The sequence below is a fragment of the Schistocerca serialis genome, chromosome 6, assembly GCF_023864345.2.
Source record: "Schistocerca serialis cubense isolate TAMUIC-IGC-003099 chromosome 6, iqSchSeri2.2, whole genome shotgun sequence".
Classification (NCBI taxonomy): domain Eukaryota; kingdom Metazoa; phylum Arthropoda; class Insecta; order Orthoptera; family Acrididae; genus Schistocerca; species Schistocerca serialis.
Genome location: NC_064643.1, coordinates 407492349 through 407516340, shown reverse-complemented (window position 1 = coordinate 407516340; position 23992 = coordinate 407492349). Strand labels below are relative to the sequence as shown.

Below are 23992 nucleotides of genomic sequence, written 5' to 3'. Positions count from 1 at the left end.
TAGGTGGCATGGCTCGGTATTTCTGCAGGGGACTTCCAACAACTTGTCAACTCCATGCCACATCGAGTTGCTGCACAACGCCCGGTACGTGGTATCCCTTGACTTTTGTCACCTCAGTGCATAATAACTGAAATTCAATACAAGTCATCCCATTATGGCAGTAAAATAAATAAAAAAATAGAATCTGAAAACAGATTAGTGGGAGATGATGGGTTAACTATAGCTTCCTTTATGTCAGTAATAAAATTTCCATTTACATCATCTATCACCCACATACTTGGTTTGAACTCACAGGTAATGTGTTTGTCATTTTGAAGAAGTCATGCATTTGATTTAGCTTTTGATGCTGGCCTATTTCATCACAAATACTGGTAAGCCAGTGTGTCTTGTCAGTTCAGCAGCTATGCTGTATTTTAAGGCACTTTATATCTCTCCTTTCCATGAGCGTGTCAGTAGTAGAGACTGTTTGAAATCCAGAGATGTTTCTCTTGAACTTGATTGGCATCTTACATGGTTTGACGTTAACAGCAGAAGAAAGATTAGGGTTAAATGTCCTGCCAGTGGCGAAATTGGCAGACATGGGACAAGAACGGATAGAGGAGGAAGGCAAAGGAAATCTGGAATGCCCTTGCAAAGGGATCAAACAAAACCTAAAACTTGAGATCTGAACAGGGATTTGAACTGCTGTCCTCCTAATTATAAGTCCTGTGTCTTACCACTGTATCACCTCACATGGTGCTAGCAGCAACTAAAAATCAAAAATGGGATGGGTAGGGAGTTGTTGTGATACAGTAACAACAGTGCTAAGACTGTGTAACATATGCTCCTGATCACCAGCATCACAAAATACTACAGTAGAATCTTGTTAGTAAATTTTTGAAATGTCCTCAGATTTTGAATGTCATAAGTGGGAAACATAATACTGATAAATGCCTGATTTTGTAATGATTCAATTATTTTGATTAGGAGTATCATATTTAGAGTAATATGCTCTCTCTTCATGGCATACTTCCCGACACGCTACCTCAACAAATTAAAATTCAAAAGGTGCCTTTTCGAGAACACATTCTAAATATCATACTCACAAACTCTCAGAATTATGCATTAGTATGTAAGAAGCAAAAATGTGTCAAATACAGTGACACTGGCTAAATCCAGTATGTCAGATGTGTACACTTCTGCCAGTTGGAATTCAGTTAAGTCACGTGGTGCGAGAGTGTAGGCTCTAGGGCCCCTTTATGAATGTGTATGTTGTGCTTCTCAAAATAAAAAAGCAATTCTGTACACTTCAATTCTGCATACTTTATTTATGCAAAGTGTAAGGCGTATCCACATGTTTGTTAATAGAACGAATGAAAAACAGGTACAGTTTTTGTTTCTAGAGGCAGCACCTGTCGAATACATATTAACACCACATTGGAAAAGTTTTGTTTGAAGGCTTTATTAATTAGATTCTATGAAACTATTGCATTAGAATGAATTTGTGAAAGGTAGGTTGAACGGCTCAAAATTAGACTCTTAATTTGAAGCAACGTTAAAGAGGCAAGATTCCTATTTTATATCAAATGTGTTGTATAATTTGAAGGTGACTTCAGTTTAAAAAATATATCAATAGTTGACTATTTCTTTTGTCCTAATCATAATATTGTACTGTCCACACTCATCACTTCATCAACTTAAGAACTCAGTACATAATACTTAACTCTATCCACTCATTCAATAGCTTTTGGCAATGGTTCTGGTTCATCCTAGTCTTCATGTTCTTCCTGTTTCTCTGCCAACTGTTCCTGCAAGACTTGCATCAGTTATCACGGACCAACAGACAGCATTATCTTTGTCACATTCCACATATGTATCAAAGTTAAGATAGTCAGTGTCTTCTTCTTGCTCCATTATTTGCTGCCATTGTTCAGTTACAATTACTTCTTTTCTGGCATGACATAATCTGTAAGCATCTGATGAAAGCTAGCCTTCTTTTACTATGCCATTTATTTATATTGTGAAAAGTAATGGTCCAATAACAGTTTCCTGAGGCACAACCAAACTATTTTTATGTCTGAAGACTTCTCTCAGTTCAGAATAACATTCTATGTTCAGTTTGCTAGAAACTCTTCAATCCAGTCACACAGTTGGCCTGATATAATGTATGCTCACATTTTGTTTATCAGGTGGCAGCTCAGAGCTGTATTAAATGCCTTCCAGCATCTACTTAGGTGCCTGCATTTGCTGTTTTTTGACTCTTGTGGACATTGAGAACTGGGTTTCACGATCCTTATTTTCTGAGGACATGTCGATTTCCTACAGAGGAAATTTTCTGTCTCCAGAATTGTCATAATACACAAACATAAAACAGGTTCCAAAATTTTACAATGCACACCAACATCAGAGATACAGGCCTAAAATTTTGTGCATTTGTCTGATGACTTTTCTCGAATACAAGAATGACCTATACTCTTATCCTATCATTAGAAACGCTTCGCTCTTCTAAAGACCTCCAGTTCTCTGCCACTACAAGAGGTGCAAATTCTTTCACATGCTCAGTGCAGAGCTGAACTGGTATCCCATCAGGTCAAGAGGCCTTTGCTCTGTTGAGCAATTTCAGTTGCTTTTCTATCCCTTGGTCGCTTATTTCAATGTGTGTCACTTTGTCATTTGTGTGACGACTTAAAGGAGAAACTGCACTGCAGTTTTCCTCGGGAAACAGTTTTGGAAAAAGATATTTAGTATTCTTGAAGCAGTTTGAGATAGTGCTTTTCTGCGTGTTACCCCACGTACTTCATACAGAATGTATTGCGACCAAGATTGTTATCTGTTTCATTGCAGTCTGAAGACAGGGCAGCCTCTTCTTTAGGAGAATCTCCTTGATTTTTGTTTCAGCCATATTATAATGCCTTGGTAGGATAGTTGAAGGTGGCTTGTACATTTTAGAGGAAATAACACTACATTTATATTATGTAGATATGATGTATCTTGCAGAGGTGCTGCACAGTTGTTGCTAAATAGGATGACTTTCCTATTTCTAATATCGAGCCTTGTAACCCAGGCATGCAAGAATTATTTGTACACAGTTGCTGTCACTCTTGTTTTTGCATTAAACTACATTTACACAGAAGTGTTCACAAATTTTTACAGCATCAAGGAACCTTCACCTTTACAATTATTAGTGGCATCAACTTTTCTGTTCCACTTTCATTAGAACATAATAAAACAGTTAATATTTCTTTACTAAATTTTCTGCTGCGAATTCCTGTCCTGTGTACTCAATAGTTTCACCAGGCAGAAGATCAAAAAATAACCTGTTTCATATGCATTAAAAACATCATTTGGCCTCTCCTTTCTACAAATGATGGAATAGTAATTCTACAAGACTGAAAAGTATCAATGTTTACAATACTGGCCTCACCTAGAACACATTTATACACTGAACTGTCGGTTCTTGAGCCTTTCAATCCGACCACTGGATGCTTTGAGATCTCCGAGCCTCACCACTGGTGTCAAAAACATTGCTGTAGCATGAATAACAGTTCCATTAATACGGCAATGATAGAAGCTGAAGAAACAAATTAGAATTTGTGCCACAGCTGAGACTTGTACCCATTAATTGAAATATTTGAAGCATGAGCTGATTTTTTTTTTTTTTTTTTTTTTTTTTTGGAAATTGATTGCAGCACATTCATTTTTATCAGTTGGCATCCAATCATGGTGTTTCCGTTACTTTTAGTTTGCTTGCTATTGTATTTAATGTTAATAGAGGAATGTTCAGCTTTTGTGTAATATCAACATGCTTCATGTGTGAATTTATGTGCATTTCCTGAACAATGTTCCAATTTTTGTTTGTTAACTGTCTCAATGTCTTTTCATGAACAATGTATTGCTACTCCTTTAGATACAAAAAAATTGTGGACTGTGTATCAGTGAAATGCTGAACATGAGTAAAGAACACCAGTGACTGAATTACACACTAATAACTATTTTGCTTGTTGTCTGACCACTACTACTTCGCACCTGCCTTTGATCAGTATTTGTCAGTAGAAGTCAGAATTTGTCGAAGCTACTGTCAACCTATATGAACTACTTTTGCATGGCTGTTCTACCACAGCAGATAATTTTTTTGCACTGACACTGAGTAGCACTGTTCCCACGCATATTTACGCAGCCACAAATGTCCCAGTCCAACTCTCAGAACTAATGGTAACAAAAGCTGCAGTGCCAAACACTAGCGATAAACCCTAATTTGAAAATGCTAAGTGGGAAGGGTGAATGTAAAAAATAAGTTGTTTTAATATGTGTTTAATGCAGTCAGAACCGGGACTTCCAAATGTGGACATACTATGTGGGAAAATGTGGTAATTAGAGAGATACTACTGAGATTCCACTTGTACATAGTGCTGGTCTGAGATTCAAATCCAATGTTCTTTTGCTGAAGTTCAACATTCTGCAAACTGAGCATTCTGATTACAATCCAAACACACAACAAATTTGAAGTTTCAGTTCAGGAAAAACACACAGGATTGGTATAAGCAACTGGCAACCATATCCTTTTTCCTTCAGGCACTAGCTCAGCAGACACTGCACAATAAATAATTGGTACATTTCAGTTTCAAATTAGGCTATAAGGTGTGCTAGCATAGCTCATTAAAGGCAAAGATCCAAGTGCAAGCACTTATCTAGGATACATTACAATCAGGTGGGCCAGCATCAGTGATCACACTGATGAAGTTCAACTCTGCCTCTAATCAGGGGTCACATTCCCTACTTTCTGGTTTTAAATTCTTACTTTCTTTTATGAAGGTATGACGGCTGTTTCATGATAGTTTGACGACTCAATCATATTACGAATTATGTGACCATTCCTACATACAAATTTTACTCCCAACAAAAACTACTACTTCCATGATGTTCACAGCCCAGTTATGTTCAGCCATACTATGATTAATAATGAGTCAGTGGATCATATTCAAAACCTGAGTTTCATTTCAGTGCAGATTATGCAGTAGAGGTTCCCTTCTCCAGTTTCTCCTCTTCTACTACTGATGATAAATGTTCTTAAAGTTACATACTGTACGAACAATTCCATGCTGCATCACTCCTAAATGGTAGTCAAAAAATTGCCTGTTGCTAATCAATCTTTATTCAACAGTTTCTGTTATCCTCACAGGTATCTGAATTAGGCAACATCTTTCAGTGCATTTTCTTTATGCATATTGCATCAAACTAAGGACACGGCAGCTGTTCGGAGTGATTACTATCTGTCTAAATGACGCATTACAACATAATCCACTGACAGAACTTATGGGCTCAAAATCATTTGGCCCCACTGTTTATTATAAAGGTGTGGCTGCTGCTCCTTTAGTACTCTCAACACTATTCTTCCAAGTGTGCATGTCACATGCAAGCTGAAGGGTGTTTACTGATGTATCTTCTCCGTAAGTGCTCAACACTGTATTTTCAAATTTTCCTATGTGCATAGTTTTTTATTGAGAATGAGTGCTCTGACAATTAGAAAATTAAACCTGCAGCAAAACTAGTCAACTAGTCATTGTGAAACTATTTGACTACCTGAGCAATACACCATGCAGCTTGATATATTAAATACATGTCTGCTAGTTCCTGTAATGTACAATGCTTCATGCCAGACAATCATACATGAACTCTATTGCGGACACTTCACAAACAACTGAGTACCGTCTTCCGTGATAGCACTACTAACATCAATGCAGCAGGCACTTGTTAGTTAAGAAACAGAAACAGTTTTATATATTTGGCACCTCAACATCTCACTTCCATTGACAGAGTCTTGCACACACATTTCACGGAACATTTTTTAGCCAAAGTGGACTTTGTCATAATTTGCCTGGAAGTTTCCTTGACATGAAATAGTATGTAAGTTGAGAGGACACCAAAACATTGTGGTGGTGATTGAATATTTGTGTTTGGACAAGTAGTGGCAAACTAACCAAAGTATCAATTGCTAGAGCTGGGTATTGACTCTAAACTTTATGAAAAACAATTGTACCATCCAAACACTACATTATGAAACAAGAAAGAGTATTAGGGACAGAACCTGACTATAATGAACTCAACAGGTCAAAGGATACTGTCACATTAATTCCTGACAAGAAGTACGGGTATGACCACAAGTGTAAATTCTGAAATAGTTTTTACCTATTAAAGGAAAATGCTAGACACAAACTCTGAATTTCCTTTGTACTGAAAACTGTCTACACAAAATATAAGCATGAAATTTAAGGTGAATTTATGAAGAGTTCGAAAAAAAGAGGAGGAGAACAAATAGTAGAGGAAGCAGAGGGGGGAAGAGCAGGGGTGAGACAATGGATTCCTCAGATTCGACACACAGATCTAACCTTGATTGAGCAAGGGCAATACACTCCCACCACACTTGTTAAGACCTAAGTTTGACTACATACATCAATGATAAAACCACAACTATATTACCTTCTTAGCTGCTCAAATATAGCCCCCCCCCCTCAACATCTTTATGTTTAGAGAGAAAGTGCACTCACTTGGAAATTCAAAAACAGTGCCACAAGACCTTTGTTTATATGAACAGAGACCCTCCTTGTTATCAATACAAGCAGATCACACTCTTATCACCACCCTGCAGGAATATACAGACATGAAACACCTACTGTGCAGTTAGACAACCAAAAATAATCCATCTCTAATACACATCCATATTTTGAAGATCAGCATGTTTCAGAAAATCAACTGGTAGCTCTGTCTGGAGATTCAACATAATTACTGGTGACAACAGAAACATAAAAAGATTTTATGAACAGACATCTGCTTACAACATATAGTGGCATAATAGGCAGCTTGTTTTGTGCCAGCACTTGCAACATAGACTAAATGTATACAAATGAACACTGTGGTTGTGATAGCTTTAGCTGAATTTTGATTAATGGCACATCGAGAAACTGTCAGACCCAATACTTGGTGATTCTAGTCTTATGGGCATTAGGTTGTTGGGTGAGGCATTGTGTAATGTTTTATCTCCTAACGGTAGGGACAGGCTGAGGGATTATAAGGACTTCACTGTCTATTTTTCGAAATCAAACACATTCGGCAAGCCAAAATGTTAATACATAACTGCACAACAGGCAGACAATGATTGTATCCAATCGGTCACAGACTGCAGAGATTTGCCATTGTGAGTTACAGAGTATGAACTGTAGAAGAATTGGTGTCATCTGTTTTGTTTTACACAAACCCCCACAACTTTTTCTAATTTCAGTCCTTCTCCTTTTATGATGCTATTTTCATCATTAGCAATTTCGATGGCTTCTCTGGTCATCCAATTACAGTAATGATTGCACTTCAATAAGACCACAGTATTAGAGAACTGAATTTAGTGGTTCCCTGGTCCCAGTGCAAGACTTGACTTGCTACCTGCCGCTTTATCCATGTTGGTCAGATAACTATTGCTTTTGTATTATATAAGACCAATATTAACACTTATTTTAGTAGCTCCTGAGTAAACTTGACTGCATGTGCAAGAAAATGTGCCTTAGACCACAACCTAATGCCCACACAACTAAAAAGATCAAGAAAGTAAAAACTAGCCATGAAAGGCTACACTGTTACCAAATTTAAATTTGCCATTTTAATGTCACTTCATTCTCATTTACCAATATCATTAATTTTTTTTATTCAGTGAGTTTCTCAGATGGCCATTTCAGGCTGACTGAAGCATGTTTCAGGTAAAGTCTTTGTCAGAGAGATACGATATTGTTGCAGCGAATCAAACAGGGACATTTCTGGGTTGAAAGCCAGAATGCCAGAAATTTTAACCTCTAGATTCTATGGTTACTCAGTATGCAAATAGTTATTACCTTTGTTTTCTAAGTTCTCACACAGAAATAAAGGGTGGGGATGGACTGGACAGAAAGGAAGAAAGATGAGTGTTTAACATATTCTCAACTACAAAAGCATTAGAGCCAAGCCAGCCAGGATTACACCATGTGCTATCAATGTCACATTATTCAAAGAAACAAATGAACAACCTGAAGACAAGTCTACACAATTATTTATTTTTCATTCATGCTGTTGGTATGTCTTGTAACAGGCTTTTAAAAAAAATTGCCGTCCATGCTTATCACAAACTGCCTGTTAATTGTACAAATCCTAATATCTGCAGAAGCCAGGAGGGGGATGAATATAAATATACAGGGAAAAAAAGAGGAACCAACAAAATTACATACATAAAATTTACATCTCCATCTACTCACTATTAACAAATAACATAGTGATCACATTTGACACGTCAACAACAAACACAATATGTAAAATAATTCACATGTCTGAATAAAACATCTCAAAAATATTTCTGGAGAGGCTCTCCTAGAATTTCCTCTAGTTCTTGCACAGATTTTGTGCATGCTTTTTCAACTTCCTCATCTTCATCTTCTAGTAATTCAGCAAGGAATGGAACAGTTTCTGGCAGCAATGGCAAGAAATCTTCACCCAACTTCCGTGCAACTTCACATAAAGTTTCAAGTGCAATGAGCCTGATCTGTAACAATGAAGAAAGAAATAAAACATTAATAAATCCAAACCATACAAGATGTATAACAGACTGGAGCTACATAATTATTTCACTCGTAATACTTGTACTCATGTAATGCACTTAAACATAATCACACACTAAGTAGAGACAATTTATTTAGAATATCACAGTTTGGATTCCAGAAAGGTTGCTGAACTGAGAATGCTATTTATACAGTCACTCATCAAATAGTACAAGCCTTAAATAATAATATATTGCCAGTTGGTAAAAATCACAAACGGCAGTCCACAAGATTCAATTTTGGGTCCACCCCTGTTCTTTATATATGTTTATGACCTTGCAAGTAACATTCAACACGTGAAATCGGTACTTTTTGTAGATGATACTAGTGTTATAACACACACCCTCTATAGAGAAAGCAACAGAGGAGTTGGCAAATGTTATTTTCCAAAGAATTATTAAGTGGTTCTATGAAAATGGACTCTCCATAAATTAAGAAAACACATTACATTTGGCTCTGTACAACAAACAGTCATACCAACAACTGATACAGCAAATGAGCAGGAGTCAGTAAGTAAGGTACAATGCTCAAAATTTTTGGGTGTACATATTGATGGAAACTTCAACTGGAAGAAGCATATTACTGAGCTTCTCAAAAAATTAAGTTCAGCTACTTTTGCTATTCATATCATTGCTAATCCTGGAGATAAACATATCAACCTCCTACCATAATTTGCTTATTTCCACTCAATAATGCCATACAAAATAATTTTCTGGGGTAACTCACCACTTAGAAAGAAAGTACTAATTGCACAAAAGCGAGCAGTAAGAATAATGTGTAGTGTTCACCCATGGACGTCAAGTAGGTACCTCCCCAAGGAGCTAGGTATATTTTCATGTGCTGTCACAATTCATATGTTCGCTAAAGAAATTCGTCATTTATAATCCATCACAATTTGAGACGAGGAAAAACAACCTTTATTATCAATTGTTAAAGTTGTCTGTCACTCGGAGAGGAGTTCAATCTGCATCAACAAAAATATTTGGTCATTTGCCAATAATATAAAAAGTCTGACAGGTAGCAAAGTAAGTCTAAAATCTAATTTAAAATTATTTCTTCTGGGAAACTCTTTCTATTCCATTGATGCAATTTTACTAAAAAAATAATAAGTTTAGTTGCATGAATTGGACCAAAGACAATAATGTGTCCATTAATAATGTACATATATCCTGTAAAATGACTCGTTTCACATCATATCAATGAAAGACTCATACAAATGATGTATGTAACATGTAATTAAGTAACTAACTTGATGTTAATAAATTTATTATCAAGCTGAGCTGCATTGTGTTTTCACAATGTTTCGATGAGTTTCTTACTCGCCATCTTCTTGCGAAGTGACTTTGCCTGAAGATGACGAGTACAAAACTCATTGAAATACTGCAACAACATGATGCCATCACTCTGCTAAGGCAAGTAAGAATTTTAACTTGCCTTTAGAATTTTAACTTGTCTTTAGCAGACTATTACTTAAGTAAATATTTTGTCAATCATCTATGATCCATATGGCCGACAGCATAATTATACGGTGCAAGACTAATACAAAAAAATGTGTACTTTGCATTTAAACAGTGAAACTGTGTATTTATTCACTGGTTATCAATTGAAAGAAGTTGTACAGGAACCCTTAGAAAAAAAATTGGGTGCAGTTATATAAGACTGGAAGAGTAATGCACCAAACTTTACAAACTGCAACACAGTTTTACACAGAGTTTTATTTGCTGCTGATTAGGTCCAACTTGCAGCTAATACAACTGGCCTACCTATTATTTACATACAAGCATGTACAACCAGTGTGGCGCATTCTTTCATAATGAATACTAAAAAGTCATGCATTTACATAAAAGGAAGAGGCAGTTGAGGAAAAAGGTACATCTGGCCACATTCATCCAGAATTGATTAGCAGTAGTCAGAACAATTAGTATTGCCCTTACATTGTTGTAAACAAACACAGTAGCTTCTTCATTACCCCTTTTACCACAACCTTGTCCTGCTCCCTCAAAAGTTCATGTCATGTATTTCCATTTCCAGCATCCCGTCTGAAGTGTCCATGTGCTGACCAATCAAGTGCCAGTGCCCAATGGGGTAGTAATAAGATCAACCTGGTGTACAGTTTTTAAAACCTGTACCTTGATGGATTACATCATCACAATGTGGGAGATAAGCAGAACAAGTGGTTGTTCCATCCAATATTTTGCAATCTGTGTAATATGTTCTGAAACTTCTGGAGGACTAAGAGCCACTGAATGCAGATCACCACACACCTGGATGATGAAAGATGACATCTTAATGTCTAACACTTTAGTAAAGCTGGAGGTCATCAGTAGTACAGAAATCATATTCACAGAAATTTAGAATTGAAGAGATGTCACTGACATGCAAGGTGAACAATAGTGGGCCCAGGACTGAGCTCTATGGCACACCTGAAAGAATATGCCTCTTTTAAGACTTCTCATTTCCACAGACAAGCAGTTTTCAAACATCAGTGCACTATCTGAAAATTTTAGCTGGGGATTATTTATGAGAAGTATGTCAAAGTTGACAGTATGAAACACTTTGTTGAAGTCTAATAATGTTAACATTGTAGCCTCACACTTGTCTATTGGATACTGCAGGTCAGAGAGTATTGTTCGTGCTTTATTGATTACAAAAACCAGACTGATATTTGTCCCATAAGTGGAATTTCTGTATGTAGGCTGTCATTTGAATGTGAACAATGTGTTAGATGGCCTTGGATACAGTGGGTACGATGCTAAATGGCCACTAATCATGAAGCAATTCTGGGTTTCCATTCTAAGAAATAGACCAGACTAAGCTCATTATCAGTTGAGTGTGATACATCTCATTCACATGCCAAGAATTAAATACACTCCTGGAAATTGAAATAAGAACACCGTGAATTCATTGTCCCAGGAAGGGGAAACTTTATTGACACATTCCTGGGGTCAGATACATCACATGATCACACTGACAGAACCACAGGCACATAGACACAGGCAACAGAGCATGCACAATGTCGGCACTAGTACAGTGTATATCCACCTTTCGCAGCAATGCAGGCTGCTATTCTCCCGTGGAGACGATCGTAGAGATGCTGGATGTAGTCCTGTGGAATGGCTTGCCATGCCATTTCCACCTGGCGCCTCAGTTGGACCAGCGTTCGTGCTGGACGTGCAGACCGCGTGAGACGACGCTTCATCCAGTGCCAAACATGCTCAATGGGGGACAGATCCGGAGATCTTGCTGGCCAGGGTAGTTGACATACACCTTCTAGAGCACGTTGGGTGGCACGGGATACATGCGGACGTGCATTGTCCTGTTGGAACAGCAAGTTCCCTTGCCGGTCTAGGAATGGTAGAACGATGGGTTCGATGACGGTTTGGATGTACCGTGCACTATTCAGTGTCCCCTCGACGATCACCAGTGGTGTACGGCCAGTGTAGGAGATCGCTCCCCACACCATGATGCCGGGTGTTGGCCCTGTGTGCCTCGGTCGTATGCAGTCCTGATTGTGGCGCTCACCTGCACGGCGCCAAACACGCATACGACCATCATTGGCACCAAGGCAGAAGCGACTCTCATCGCTGAAGACGACACGTCTCCATTCGTCCCTCCATTCACGCCTGTCGCGACACCACTGGAGGCGGGCTGCACGATGTTGGGGCGTGAGCGGAAGATGGCCTAACGGTGTGCGGGACCGTAGCCCAGCTTCATGGAGACGGTTGCGAATGGTCCTCGCCGATACCCCAGGAGCAACAGTGTCCCTAATTTGCTGGGAAGTGGCGGTGCGGTCCCCTACGGCACTGCGTAGGATCCTACGGTCTTGGCGTGCATCCATGCGTCGCTGCGGTCCGGTCCCAGGTCGACGGGCACGTGCACCTTCCGCCGACCACTGGCGACAACATTGATGTACTGTGGAGACCTCACGCCCCACGTGTTGAGCAATTCGGCGGTACGTCCACCCGGCCTCCCGCATGCCCACTATACGCCCTCGCTCAAAGTCCGTCAACTGCACATACGGTTCACGTCCACGCTGTCGTGGCATGCTACCAGTGTTAAAGACTGCGATGGAGCTCCGTATGCCACGGCAAACTGGCTGACACTGACGGCGGCGGTGCACAAATGCTGCGCAGCTAGCGCCATTCGACGGCCAACACCGCGGTTCCTGGTGTGTCCGCTGTGCCGTGAGTTTGATCATTGCTTGTACAGCCCTCTCGCAGTGTCCGGAGCAAGTATGGTGGGTCTGACACACCGGTGTCAATGTGTTCTTTTCTCCATTTCCAGGAGTGTATATCTATCAACACTGTTACTAGCTATCCATAACATTCTTGATCATGATAATGCTGATACTTTTGTTGCCTATCACTTCCTAATGAGATGCTCATCATTGCTTTTCTTGATGTGAAAAGTTTCATGGTTGGATATGTAATCTGTGATTACCGAGATATGGAAATAGAGAAGGAATGTGGACAAGATAATGAGTGGTGTGAAACCATATACCCTCTCCTTTACTTAATTAGTAGATTGTACAGTTCAGAGTGGAAAGAAAAAGAGGGATGATTTGCAGGTCTGACACTGCCAGCGGAGAAAAATAAATCGAATAATTACAATGTTAGTATAAGAGACATGTACTTCACATGGTACCAAATGTGTTGGGGTGGCGTGTTGGTCAAGAACACCCACTAAGCACAGACACTGATCAGAACTGGACACATGGCCCAAACGTTCTGCTTGATGACCTTCTAGATGTGGTCAATAGGATCAAGATCAAATGACCTGGAATGCCAGATCAGTTCCTCAAAATAGTTCATCGCTGAGCAGTTGTATCAAGAGCCCCAACTGCTTGAAAAGTGCCCTGTTAGAAACTGATGTGTGTTGCTTCACATGATTAATATATACATCTAGGCAATGAATACGTGTCAATATTATGAAAAGGACATTACTACTCATTACATACTTGAGATGCTGAGTTGCAGATAGGCAGAACAAAAAGGCTGCCAAACAAATTAGCTTTCTGCCAAAACTGCATGTATCAGAATTACACACACACACACACACACACACACACACACACAGTGCCTATCTGCGATTCAGCATCTTTGCTATGTGGTGAGTAGCAACTATCCTTCTCACAATATTGTCATTATTCTACACTGGATTTTTAAATGAGTACCTGTCAGTCATGCTTATAGGGCTCAATGACAATACTCCTGTGTCATCACCAAACTGTACAGTATTTGGTCTACAGTGGGCAAAGACAGGGGTTTGATTTATGTACCCAATAGCTATGATGTTTTTAATATTATGACTGTTCACTTGTGTTTTGCCCAGAAATGAACTGGCAATTGATTTTGCTGCACTTTGACATATAAATTTGTGGTTAGAATCAACTTTGGTCAATGACGGCCTGTGTCATCTACAAGCTATTGTCAAGGCAGTTTCCCCAAAATGAGAAAGTGGCATGTGAAACGCCTCATGCCTGCATTACCTCAGAAGCGAAGAGTGTCATGCTGCAGGCCCACACAATCTTGCAATGATGCAACGCAATGGCATTAGGCACTTTGTCCATCCTGCACTCAGACAGGCAGTACCAGGTCTGACAATATTTCTGGCACAAGAAAGGCTGAATTATTCAATTCACAATGGCAAGAGTAATGCTCTGTTTACAACACAATAGTTATCTCTAAATGTAATTAATCTTCAGCCGACCGTGGTGGCCGAGCGGTTCTAGGTGGAAAGTCCGGAACCGTGCGACTGCTACGGTTGCAGGTTCGAATCCTGCCTCGGGCATGGATGTGTGTGATGTCCGTAGGTTAGATAGGTTTAAGTAGTTCTAAGTTCTAGGGGACTGATGACCTCAGATGTTAAGTCCCATAGTGCTCAGAGCCATTTGAACCACTTGTAATTAATCTTCTCTTTTCCCCCTTGTTTCTGCTATCCTCTTCCTGCCTTGTGGCACCATTTTTTCATTAGAACATCTCTTTTTCAACCCTTGTTCTGCAATTTATGTCTTTTTTTCCCCACCACTCTATGATACTCTTTTTCCTGTGGTCTGCAGTTTCCATTACTGTCTTCTTTCACTTGCCTTTCCAACATCTAATTCACTTCTGTTCTTCCTTCAATTCCTCTTTTTCCATATAAAGTGAGCTTTAATCCCCAGTTTCTCTTAAATGTTGCCAGCTAAGTGCTCTCTCTACCGCTGCACACTTCTCAAGTTCTAAATTAGCACGGGGCAATAGCTGTGGCGCGATACGTTTGTATCGAGACAGATTTCCAGAACGAAGGTGTCCCGACAGGAAGACGTTCGAAGCAATTGATCGGCGTCTTAAGGAGCACGGAACATTCCAGCCTATGACTCGCGACTGGGGAAGACCTAGAACGACGAGGACACCTGCAATTCTTCGTGCAGTTGACGATAACCCTAATGTCAGTGTCAGATAAGTTGCTGTTGTACAAGGTAACGTTGACCACGTCACTGTATGGAGAGTGCTACGGGAGAACCAGTTGTTTCCGTACCATGTACAGCGTGTGCAGACACTATCAGCAGCTGATTGGCCTACACGGGTACACTTCTGCGAATGGGTCATCCAACAATGTGTCAATCCTCATTTCAGTGCAAATGTTCTCTTTACGGATGAGGCTTCATCCCAACGTGATCAAATTGTAAATTTTCACAATCAACATGTGTAGGCTGACGAGAATCTGCACGCAATTGTGCAATCACGTCATCAACACAGATTTTCTGTTAACATTTGGGCAGGCATTGTTGGTGATGTCTTGATTGGGCCCCATGTTCTTCCACCTACACTCAATGGAGCACATTATCATGATTTCATACGGGATACTCTACCTGTGCTGCTAGAACATGTGCCTTTACAAGTACGACACAACATGTGGTTCATGCACGATGGAGCTCCTGCACATTTCAGTTGAAGTGTTCGTACGCTTCTCAACAACAGATTCGGTGACCGATGGATTGGTAGAGGCGGACCAATTCCATGGCCTCCACGCTCTCCTAACCTCAACCCTCTTGACTTTCATTTATGGGGGCATTTGAAAGCTCTTGTCTACGCAACCCCAGTACCAAATGTCGAGACTCTTCGTGCTCGTATTGTGGACGGCTGTGATACAATACGCCATTCTCCAGGGCTGCATCAGCGCATCAGGGATTCCATGCGACGGAGGGTGGATGCATGTATCCTCGCTAACGGAGGACATATTGAACATTTCCTGTAACAAAGTGTTTGAAGTCACGCTGGTACGTTCTATTGCTGTGTGTTTCCATTCCATGATTAATGTGATTTGAAGAGAAGTAATGAAATGAGTGGAAAGTAAGCGTTTCCGGACCCATGTCCACATAACATATTTTCTTTCTTTGTGTGTGAAGAATGTTTCCTGAAAGTTTGGCCGTACCTTTTTGTAACACCCTGTATAAATGTTGGAGGAGTGCAGTTGATGTATTTATCTCGTACCACGGCTGAGCACTTGTTGCTGAACTGACAAACTGTCATCACTTTCAGTCTCTAATGAACTAACATAACATTCTCCTTCACTTTCTGAGCTGCTAAATTCAATGTCAAACTCAGGATCACTATAAGAATCCTTTTTTGAAGCATTGCTTAAACAACGATATAGGACTAGTAAGCACAGCCAGTCCTGTGTCACCATAAACCCTGTGTATGCTTCAGTGACCACCGTGCGGGGCAGCGGTGGAACGCTGTGTATCACAAGGAACGGGGATCTCGGCTTGATCACCCAGATCGCGAGGATGGTAAAAATCTCTATTTAAAAAAAAAATAAAAAAACTCAATCTCAAGGTGTGCTGTGGCTGTGCACCAATGAGATGCACGGCTTTTGAGGTGGAACAGTTGGTAGCGAACGACCTCTAGAGTACCTGTCGCACTTCACTTCTTGTGGGACCGAGACGGAACCCTTGAAATCTTCTTCTCCATCTCTCAGTGTGATGGGTGTACACCCTGGGAGTACTTGCACTCACTCATCCAAACAAATGAGGGACGATAGTCCTGCTGGTAATCAATCTGTCTTTAGTAATGGGGCTCAAGGAGTCATAAACCAGGATGTTTTTTTGTAAAATCAAGAGGAAGGAGGGCTCGTTTGAAAAAGTGTCCCCTTTTTATGTTCATAAAGTCTTAGAAGAGCTTGTTGGTACCTTAAAGTCTATAAAGAAGCTGCGAAATGGTTCTCTACTGGTTAAGACTAGCAGGGCAAAGCAAGAGTGTGGTCACATTATGGAAATAGACACTGCCGAACTGAACAAGAATGGGCATCAAGGGGATAGCGTATGTGGAGCAACGAATGCAAAGGAATAATGGAGAGATTGAGAAGACTGCCACCTTCAATTCTCCAACGCTCTCTGAACATATTACGGAAGGGTTCCTCTATCTCAGGGTTAGGCCTTATGTACCTAACCCTATGCGGTGTTACAAATGTCTCCGTTCCGGCCATACGATGCTGAGCTGTGGAGGCAAAACGACTTGTGGGAAGTGTGAAAAGGCAACCCATGAAGCTGGGACTGATTGTCCATCTCCAGCAGCCTGCATTAACTGCCAGTCTGGAACCAAGAATGCCCTGTTTTTGTGGAGGCATTCAAAATTCAGAAAATAAAAGTGACCAAGAGGATCCCCTATGCAGAAGCCAAAAAGGAATATAAGGCAATGAAACCCCATGTCTTTGCCACTTCTTATATTTGCATGGTGCAGAAACCCATTCCCAAGGTCGACGCTTCGATGCAAATGGCATCCAGTGTACCACTATCAACCACCAGAACCTGTACTTGCACCAGTACATGCCAAAGGGACTAAATACAAAAGCAATCCAGGCAGCTATGACAGAAGAAACCAGCAATGATTTCAGTCGCATCACAAAGGCACCCCACAAGGAGAGTGACTCTGAATGCCCATTTTCTTCCAAAAAAAAGGCCCCTTTTCCCCCTCATCCTTGCTCGGAAAGGCAGCTGGGAAGGGTCTCCGCATTCGGGTCCTAAGCTGTCCTGGGCACCATCAAACATTATTCTGGCACGTCAAACTGGTGATGTGGACATCATGGATTTTGATGCCTCTTCACTAGAGCCAAGCAGCTCTTCCACCTCACCTCAATCTGCAAGAGCCTCAACATGGTGGAGCAAAGACATGAGTAAATCAAGATGAAACAGCTCCCATACTCTAGCGGAATATGAATCAATAAAGGATACATCTGCAGAAATTGAGACTCCTTGTACAGGACAGTCCCTTTTGCCTCTGTCTTCAAGACATTCTCTTTAAACAGACTGATGTGCCTGTACTTGAAAGGTATCATCTCCACAAAAGAGACAATCCTACTGGTGACAGGGCAAAAGATGGGGCTGCAGTGTTCGTCAATGACACTTTTCACTCCCCACTGTGTCTTTAACCATAAGGCGACAGGCAGTTTCTGTCACAAGTGTACTCTGTGTACATACCGCCCCATCAGCCTCTTGGCAGTGCAATCCTCACACATCTTGATGAACTACCCTTTCCCTGTTTTCTCTTAGAGGACTTCAATGCACGTAGTGCACTATGGGTTCTAACAACACTTGCCCCAAGAGTTGGATACTTGAGAGACTAATACTACAGATATAATACACATGAACATGGGTCAAGCTACAGATTTTAGCACCGCTATGGACTTGCCTATGGCCACAGACTTCTCCTCCTGCTTGTCTGTCATTGTAGACACTGCTCAATGGGGAGTGGACAATGATCTTCATGGCAGCAACAACTATTCTATATCTGGATCCATCTGCCCAATGGAGCAGATCCCTAAAGGAAGCTGCCGAGATAGTTGTTCCAAAAGGCTGACTGGATGCTTCACAGGCAGCTGGCTGTTTTCAAGCAGTGTGACGGTGTCCAGAATCAGGTGGATCACATTGCAGCTGTGATTCATCAAGCCACTGATGTGTCCATCCCAAAGTCAACGGGAGGCGACTTGGTTCTTAGTGGAATGATGGGTGTCGTTCTGCAAAGAGGGACAGGAGGGCAGCTATGCACAGATTCAATCAATGCCCAACAGAAGATAATCTTGCAACTTCACAAATGGTGCGTACACTAAGGCGAAGAGAATAATTCACGCAGAGGTCTTGGCAAGAGTTCCTTAACTCCATCGATAGATCCACATCTGTAAGTAAAGTATGGGAAGCCATCAGGAGGATCTCAAGGTGCAACTCATGACTGCCAACAGCTGCTGTAAAAATATAGTGGTCTCTCCTAACGTCACCAAGAGAGTCAGCTCAGACAATGGCTGCATCATGTAAGTCCCTTATGGCTGATTCTAGCCAGGATCCAGCTTTCCATCGATATCAGGAGACACAGGAGAAGGCTGATTTTGATTTCTGTTCCACCAACATGGATTCTGCACTATCAGTAGCTGTGACATGACACCTGGAAAAGATCTGATAATGAACAGCATGTTGAAAGTGTTGGACCCATGGTCAAAGGGGATCATTCTTCAGGTCTTCAAATTTAATGTGGATGACTGGAGACTTTCCCAGCTCATGGAAAGAACCTATTCTTTACTCAGTTTTAAAACTAGGGAAGGATTGGACAAACCCTGGTAGTTATAGTAGCATTAGCTGTACAAGCTGCACAGGACAGACACTGGAGCATATGATCAACCAGTGCCTAATGTGGGTTCTCGAAATCAGATCCCTACTAAGTCACTCACAGTGTGGGTTCAGAGAGTTTCACTCCACATTCTATAATCTGACCCTGTTAGAAGCAGCAGTTCGACAAGCTTTCCTTTGTAAGGAACACCTTATTGGTGTTTTATCCTATTTATAAAAGGCCTACAATACTATAATGAGGCATAATATTTTGTTGCAGTTCTATCAGTCGGGGTTCCTTGGATATCTGCTCACTTCCATATGGTCCTTCTTTCAGACAAATATTTTAGATACAAGGTTGAGAATGTCCCTTCTGACCATTTTAAGCAGGAGAATGGTGTCCCTCAAGGGAATGTTTTAAGTATCATGGGGTTCGCCACTGCAATAAACAGTATTATGTCCACAGTGTGATGTCCCATAACATGTTCCTTGTTTGCAGATGGCTTCTCCATCTTCACGCATCCTCCAACCTCACAATGACCAGTAATTGGAACTGACAATCAGGCGGTTGGAGGAATGGTCTTACACCACAGGTTTTAAATGCTCTCAAGGAAACTGTTTGTGTTGATTTTAACTGCTCCCGCTCTTTTTAATTTACACATTTTAAAACTGGGGAATATAGTCCTCACTTTTACTGCAAAAGTGAAATATCTGGGCCCTACTTTTGATGAGAAGCTAAAACCTTAAAGAATTAAATTGAGGTGTCTCAGGGTCTTGAACATCCTTAAATGCACCAATCAGACATCTTGGGGGGGAGGGGGGGCTGACAGGACATGCCTGCTCCAACTTTATGAGGCCTTTGTGCAACCCCAGCTTGAATATGTATGCCAGATCTATGGGCCAGCAAGGCCTCAAAATACTAGATGCGGGTCATCATGAGTGTACTAGTCTGTCAACAGGGGCCTATCACACGACTGCTGTTGCTGGCCTGTGTGTGGTGAGCCTCTGCTTTCTATTCGACATCATCTTCCCATTGTACGTGAAGCCTATAGTGCTTTGTTAGTTCCTACATCACCAGCATGCAACTACATTGTTGCAACCACCACTGGAATGGCTGTTCAATCATCAGCCACAGCCAACAAGGCCATTTGGGATCAATGCATAGGAATGCCTCGAGTGGAAAGGGGGGGGGGGGTGCATTAAGGTCCAAAGCTGGGGTAGAGTATGCATCCCCCTGGCTAGTAATGAGGCTCAGATTAATTTCAGAACTGACTGCTAACGGGAAGCATTGTACCCCACATTACATTCTTGTGATTACATTTAACAAGATTTTATGCCACCACCCAGATGTTGTTACTGTTTATACATATGGGTCTACGCAGGGAGAGTTTCTCAGTTGTTCTGTCATGTTTACCAACACTGTCCAGAGGATAGCGCTTCCACAGCAGTTTTCAGTTTATTACACATAATTGTTTGCTGTCCTGAGGCAAGTGGAGCAGATGAGACAGCGTCATGCAAGAAAATCCTCATCTGCTCAGAGTCTCAAAGTGTCCACCTTGTTATTGGACAGTTCAAATAGTGTAAGAAGAGCATGAGACACTCTTTTCTCTTACAAAGGCAAGACAAGGAAATCATTTTCTGCTGGGTTTTGGGGCACATAGGGATTCAGAGAAATGAACTTGCTGATGCAGCTGCCAAGGGGGCTTGCTCCCTACCTCCTCTTGCTCACTGTTCAGTCCCCCTGCAGGTTGCCACTTCATTTGTGACCAGGAAGGCAAAGGGTCGGTGGGAGACTCAGTGGTCGGAAGGGAGGAATATTAAACTTAATTCCATAAAACCTTCAGTGAGACCATGGATGACCTCCTATGGATGACCTCCTTCCGCCCGTAACTGTCTGTAGAAGTAGCCTTACATGGTTCCAAATGGGACATTGTCCACTGACACATGGCTTCCTCAAATGTCACGAGGCACCCCAATACATCAGAGATGTGGACACACCTGGAACAGTATGTCAATATGACGTACTTTAATTGAGTGTGTTTTATACAAGGGGTCGTCCACAAAGTAAGTTCTGTTTCTATTTCTACCCGTGGCAGCGCTATGATCGCAGTTCCGAGCATGCACGGCAGTTACTCTAACTCAAGGAGAAGACAAGTACGCCATTTTCAGATCACTGCTGCCGACGTGTGCTTTGTAGTGCTTCTTTATAATGTCACCCGTAATTGAAAATGCCGCCGCATGTGAAATCAGATCTGTGATTAATTTTCTAAAAGCAAAGAAAGTTAAACCAAAGAAAATTCATCAGCAAATCTGTGAGGTTTATGGACAAAATGCTATGAGTGATTCAATGGTTAGAAGATGGGTCAGACTGTTCAATGAAGGATGTGATCAAGTGCACAATGAAGAACGAAGTGGACACCCGTCTGTGGTTACTGATGAACTGGTTCACACAATTGAAGAGAAAACTAAGCAGAACCATAAGTTTGCACTTAGTGCCCTTGCTATGGAAGTTCCGCAAATCTGACGATCACTAATTCATGAAACTGTTACTGAAAAAATGAAATTTCGTAAACTTTGCTCACGTTTGTTACCCAAAATTCTTACTGAACAACACAAAAAACAACGGATTGGCAGTGGATTTCGGTTTTTGACACACTACAATGAAGAAGGTGATGGTTTTCTTTCTCGGATAGTCATGGGAGATGAAACTTGGGTATTGTACGACATCCCTGAAACAAAACAGCAATCAATGGAGTGGAGGCACACTTAATCCCCAACAAAGGTTAAGCCTAAGCAAATCTTGACACCTCGAAAAGTCATGTGCACCATTTTTTTTGGGACAGAAAAGGCATTTTGCTGATTGATTTCTTACCACGAGACCAAACAATCAATGCTCATGGTTACTGCGAGACCTTTAAGAAATTGTGCCGTGCAATACTGAACAAGCACCAATGATTGCTGTCAAAAGGTGGTGTTTTTTTCCATGATAATGTCCGACCTCTCGCAGTGAATGTGACCAAACAACTCTTACAGGAATTTCACTGGGATGCATTTGATCATCCTCCGTACATCCAGCACCTAGCTCCTCCATCTCTTCTTACACCTAAAACCTGTCCTCGGTGGTCAACACTTCAACGATAATGACGAGCTGAAAGAACATGTTACCACATGGTTGAATACACAGGTGGCAACCTTCTGTGAAGACGGCACAGAAAAACTTGTGCCACGCTATGACAAGTGCTTACAAAATTTTGGAGGCTATGTAGTAAATTAGTTTAACAGTCGTAGATTTTTGTACAATAAATATTTTTTTCTGTATCTGTACATATTTGTTTTATATAACCAAACGGAACTTACTCTATGTACATACCTTGTAATATGACCTGATGATTGATCTGGGACTCCCAAAGGACCTGCCCTCTGTTTAATTGATAATGAGGTGAGTGTTGTTTGTATTTTGAGATTTAACGTGGTGTCCGAAATTCTTTCCAACATAACGGATGTGTGATTTTAATGTGTCACGTAGTGGCTCAGTCACTCACATTTGTAAATACTCATCCAGCCACAGTTATCTGCCCCGCCCCCCTGCCCCCTTTTTTTGCTGGTATTTTATCCCTGATTTTATTTGTGTCTAGTTATTGTGCTGTGCCCCTTTGGGATTTTATTACGAGATTTTCTGAAGCTCATCTTATCTGGGTGGCCTTGCAATTCTTGTGGGGGAGAGTGAAACTTGGTTACCCATTTATTGTCATTTTTAAATATTTGTTGGTATATCACTGATGGCTTTGGTGTTTACTTGTCCCCAGCCATAAATATTAATAATATTAATATTAATAATAATAATAATGTCCAAAAGTGAATGTTTTGTTGTCGATTATTCAAAGCTGCACACAGGAAAGACGGTATCTAGTGGCAACCACCTCAAGCAAAACCAGACAGCCAAGCTACGAACATAGTACCAAATGCTCTCTTGCAGCCAAACATGTAACTATGTGCTGAAACAGATATAAGTAAGGTTTTGAAACAAATACTAACAAAGAGATAGAGGGGCTGGCCAGTACTTACCTCAGCTCAGTACAGCCGATAGATACACATAAAACAGAACTGAAAATTTACATTCCTAGCTTTCGGAACTTTGTTCCTTCATCAGGGAGGAGAGAGGGGAAAAAAGGGAAGAAGGGAAAGTGGATTCAGTTACTCACAACCCAGGTTATGAAGCAACAGGGAAAGGTAAACAGGGAGGGTAGCAAGGATGGAGGCATGGTTGTCAGAGGGAAGCCAAAGATATTCTACTGTAAGTACTGTGCCAGCTTCAAACCAAAGAGAATGCATACAGAAGTAAAGAGGTATATAGTATAAAGATAAACACAACTATGTAGGATGAAAAGATGCGTGAATGGCTAAAGAGGAAAGGGAAAGAGGAGAAGACTGAAGAGTGAATGGGAGTGAGGTTGTTTAACGTAGGTTCAGTCCAGGGGGATGGCGGGATGAAAGGATGTGTTGGAGTGCAAGTTCCCATCTGCGCAGTTCAGAGGGACTGGTGTTGGGTGGGAGAAGCCAAATGGCACATACGGTGTAGCAGGTTCCTAGGTCCCTAGAATTATGCTGGAGGGCATGCTCCGCTACTGGGTTTTGGGCATCTCCTAGGCGGACACAGACGAACTGTCCGCCTAGGAGATGCCGAATACCCAGTAGCGGAGCATGCCCTCCAGCATACTTCTAGGGACCTAGGAACCTGCTACACCGTATGTGCCATTTGGCTTCTCCCACCCAACACCAGTCCCTCTGAACTGCGCAGATGGGAACTTGCACTCCAACACATCCTTTC

At 41.2% G+C, this 23992-nt stretch overlaps 1 protein-coding gene across 2 annotated transcripts in view; it reads right to left on the bottom strand.

Moving 5' to 3' along the window:
• Window positions 1-8029: 8029 nt before the first annotated feature.
• The window catches only part of LOC126484124 (HEAT repeat-containing protein 1), a 271959-nt gene continuing 255996 nt past the window's right edge, over window positions 8030-23992 (bottom strand). For both annotated transcript variants that reach the window (XM_050107506.1, XM_050107508.1), the window contains one exon: window positions 8030-8533. In XM_050107506.1, coding sequence (XP_049963463.1) covers window positions 8336-8533 — 198 coding nt within the window. In that variant the 3' untranslated portion in view covers window positions 8030-8335. The remainder of the gene's footprint in view (window positions 8534-23992) is intronic.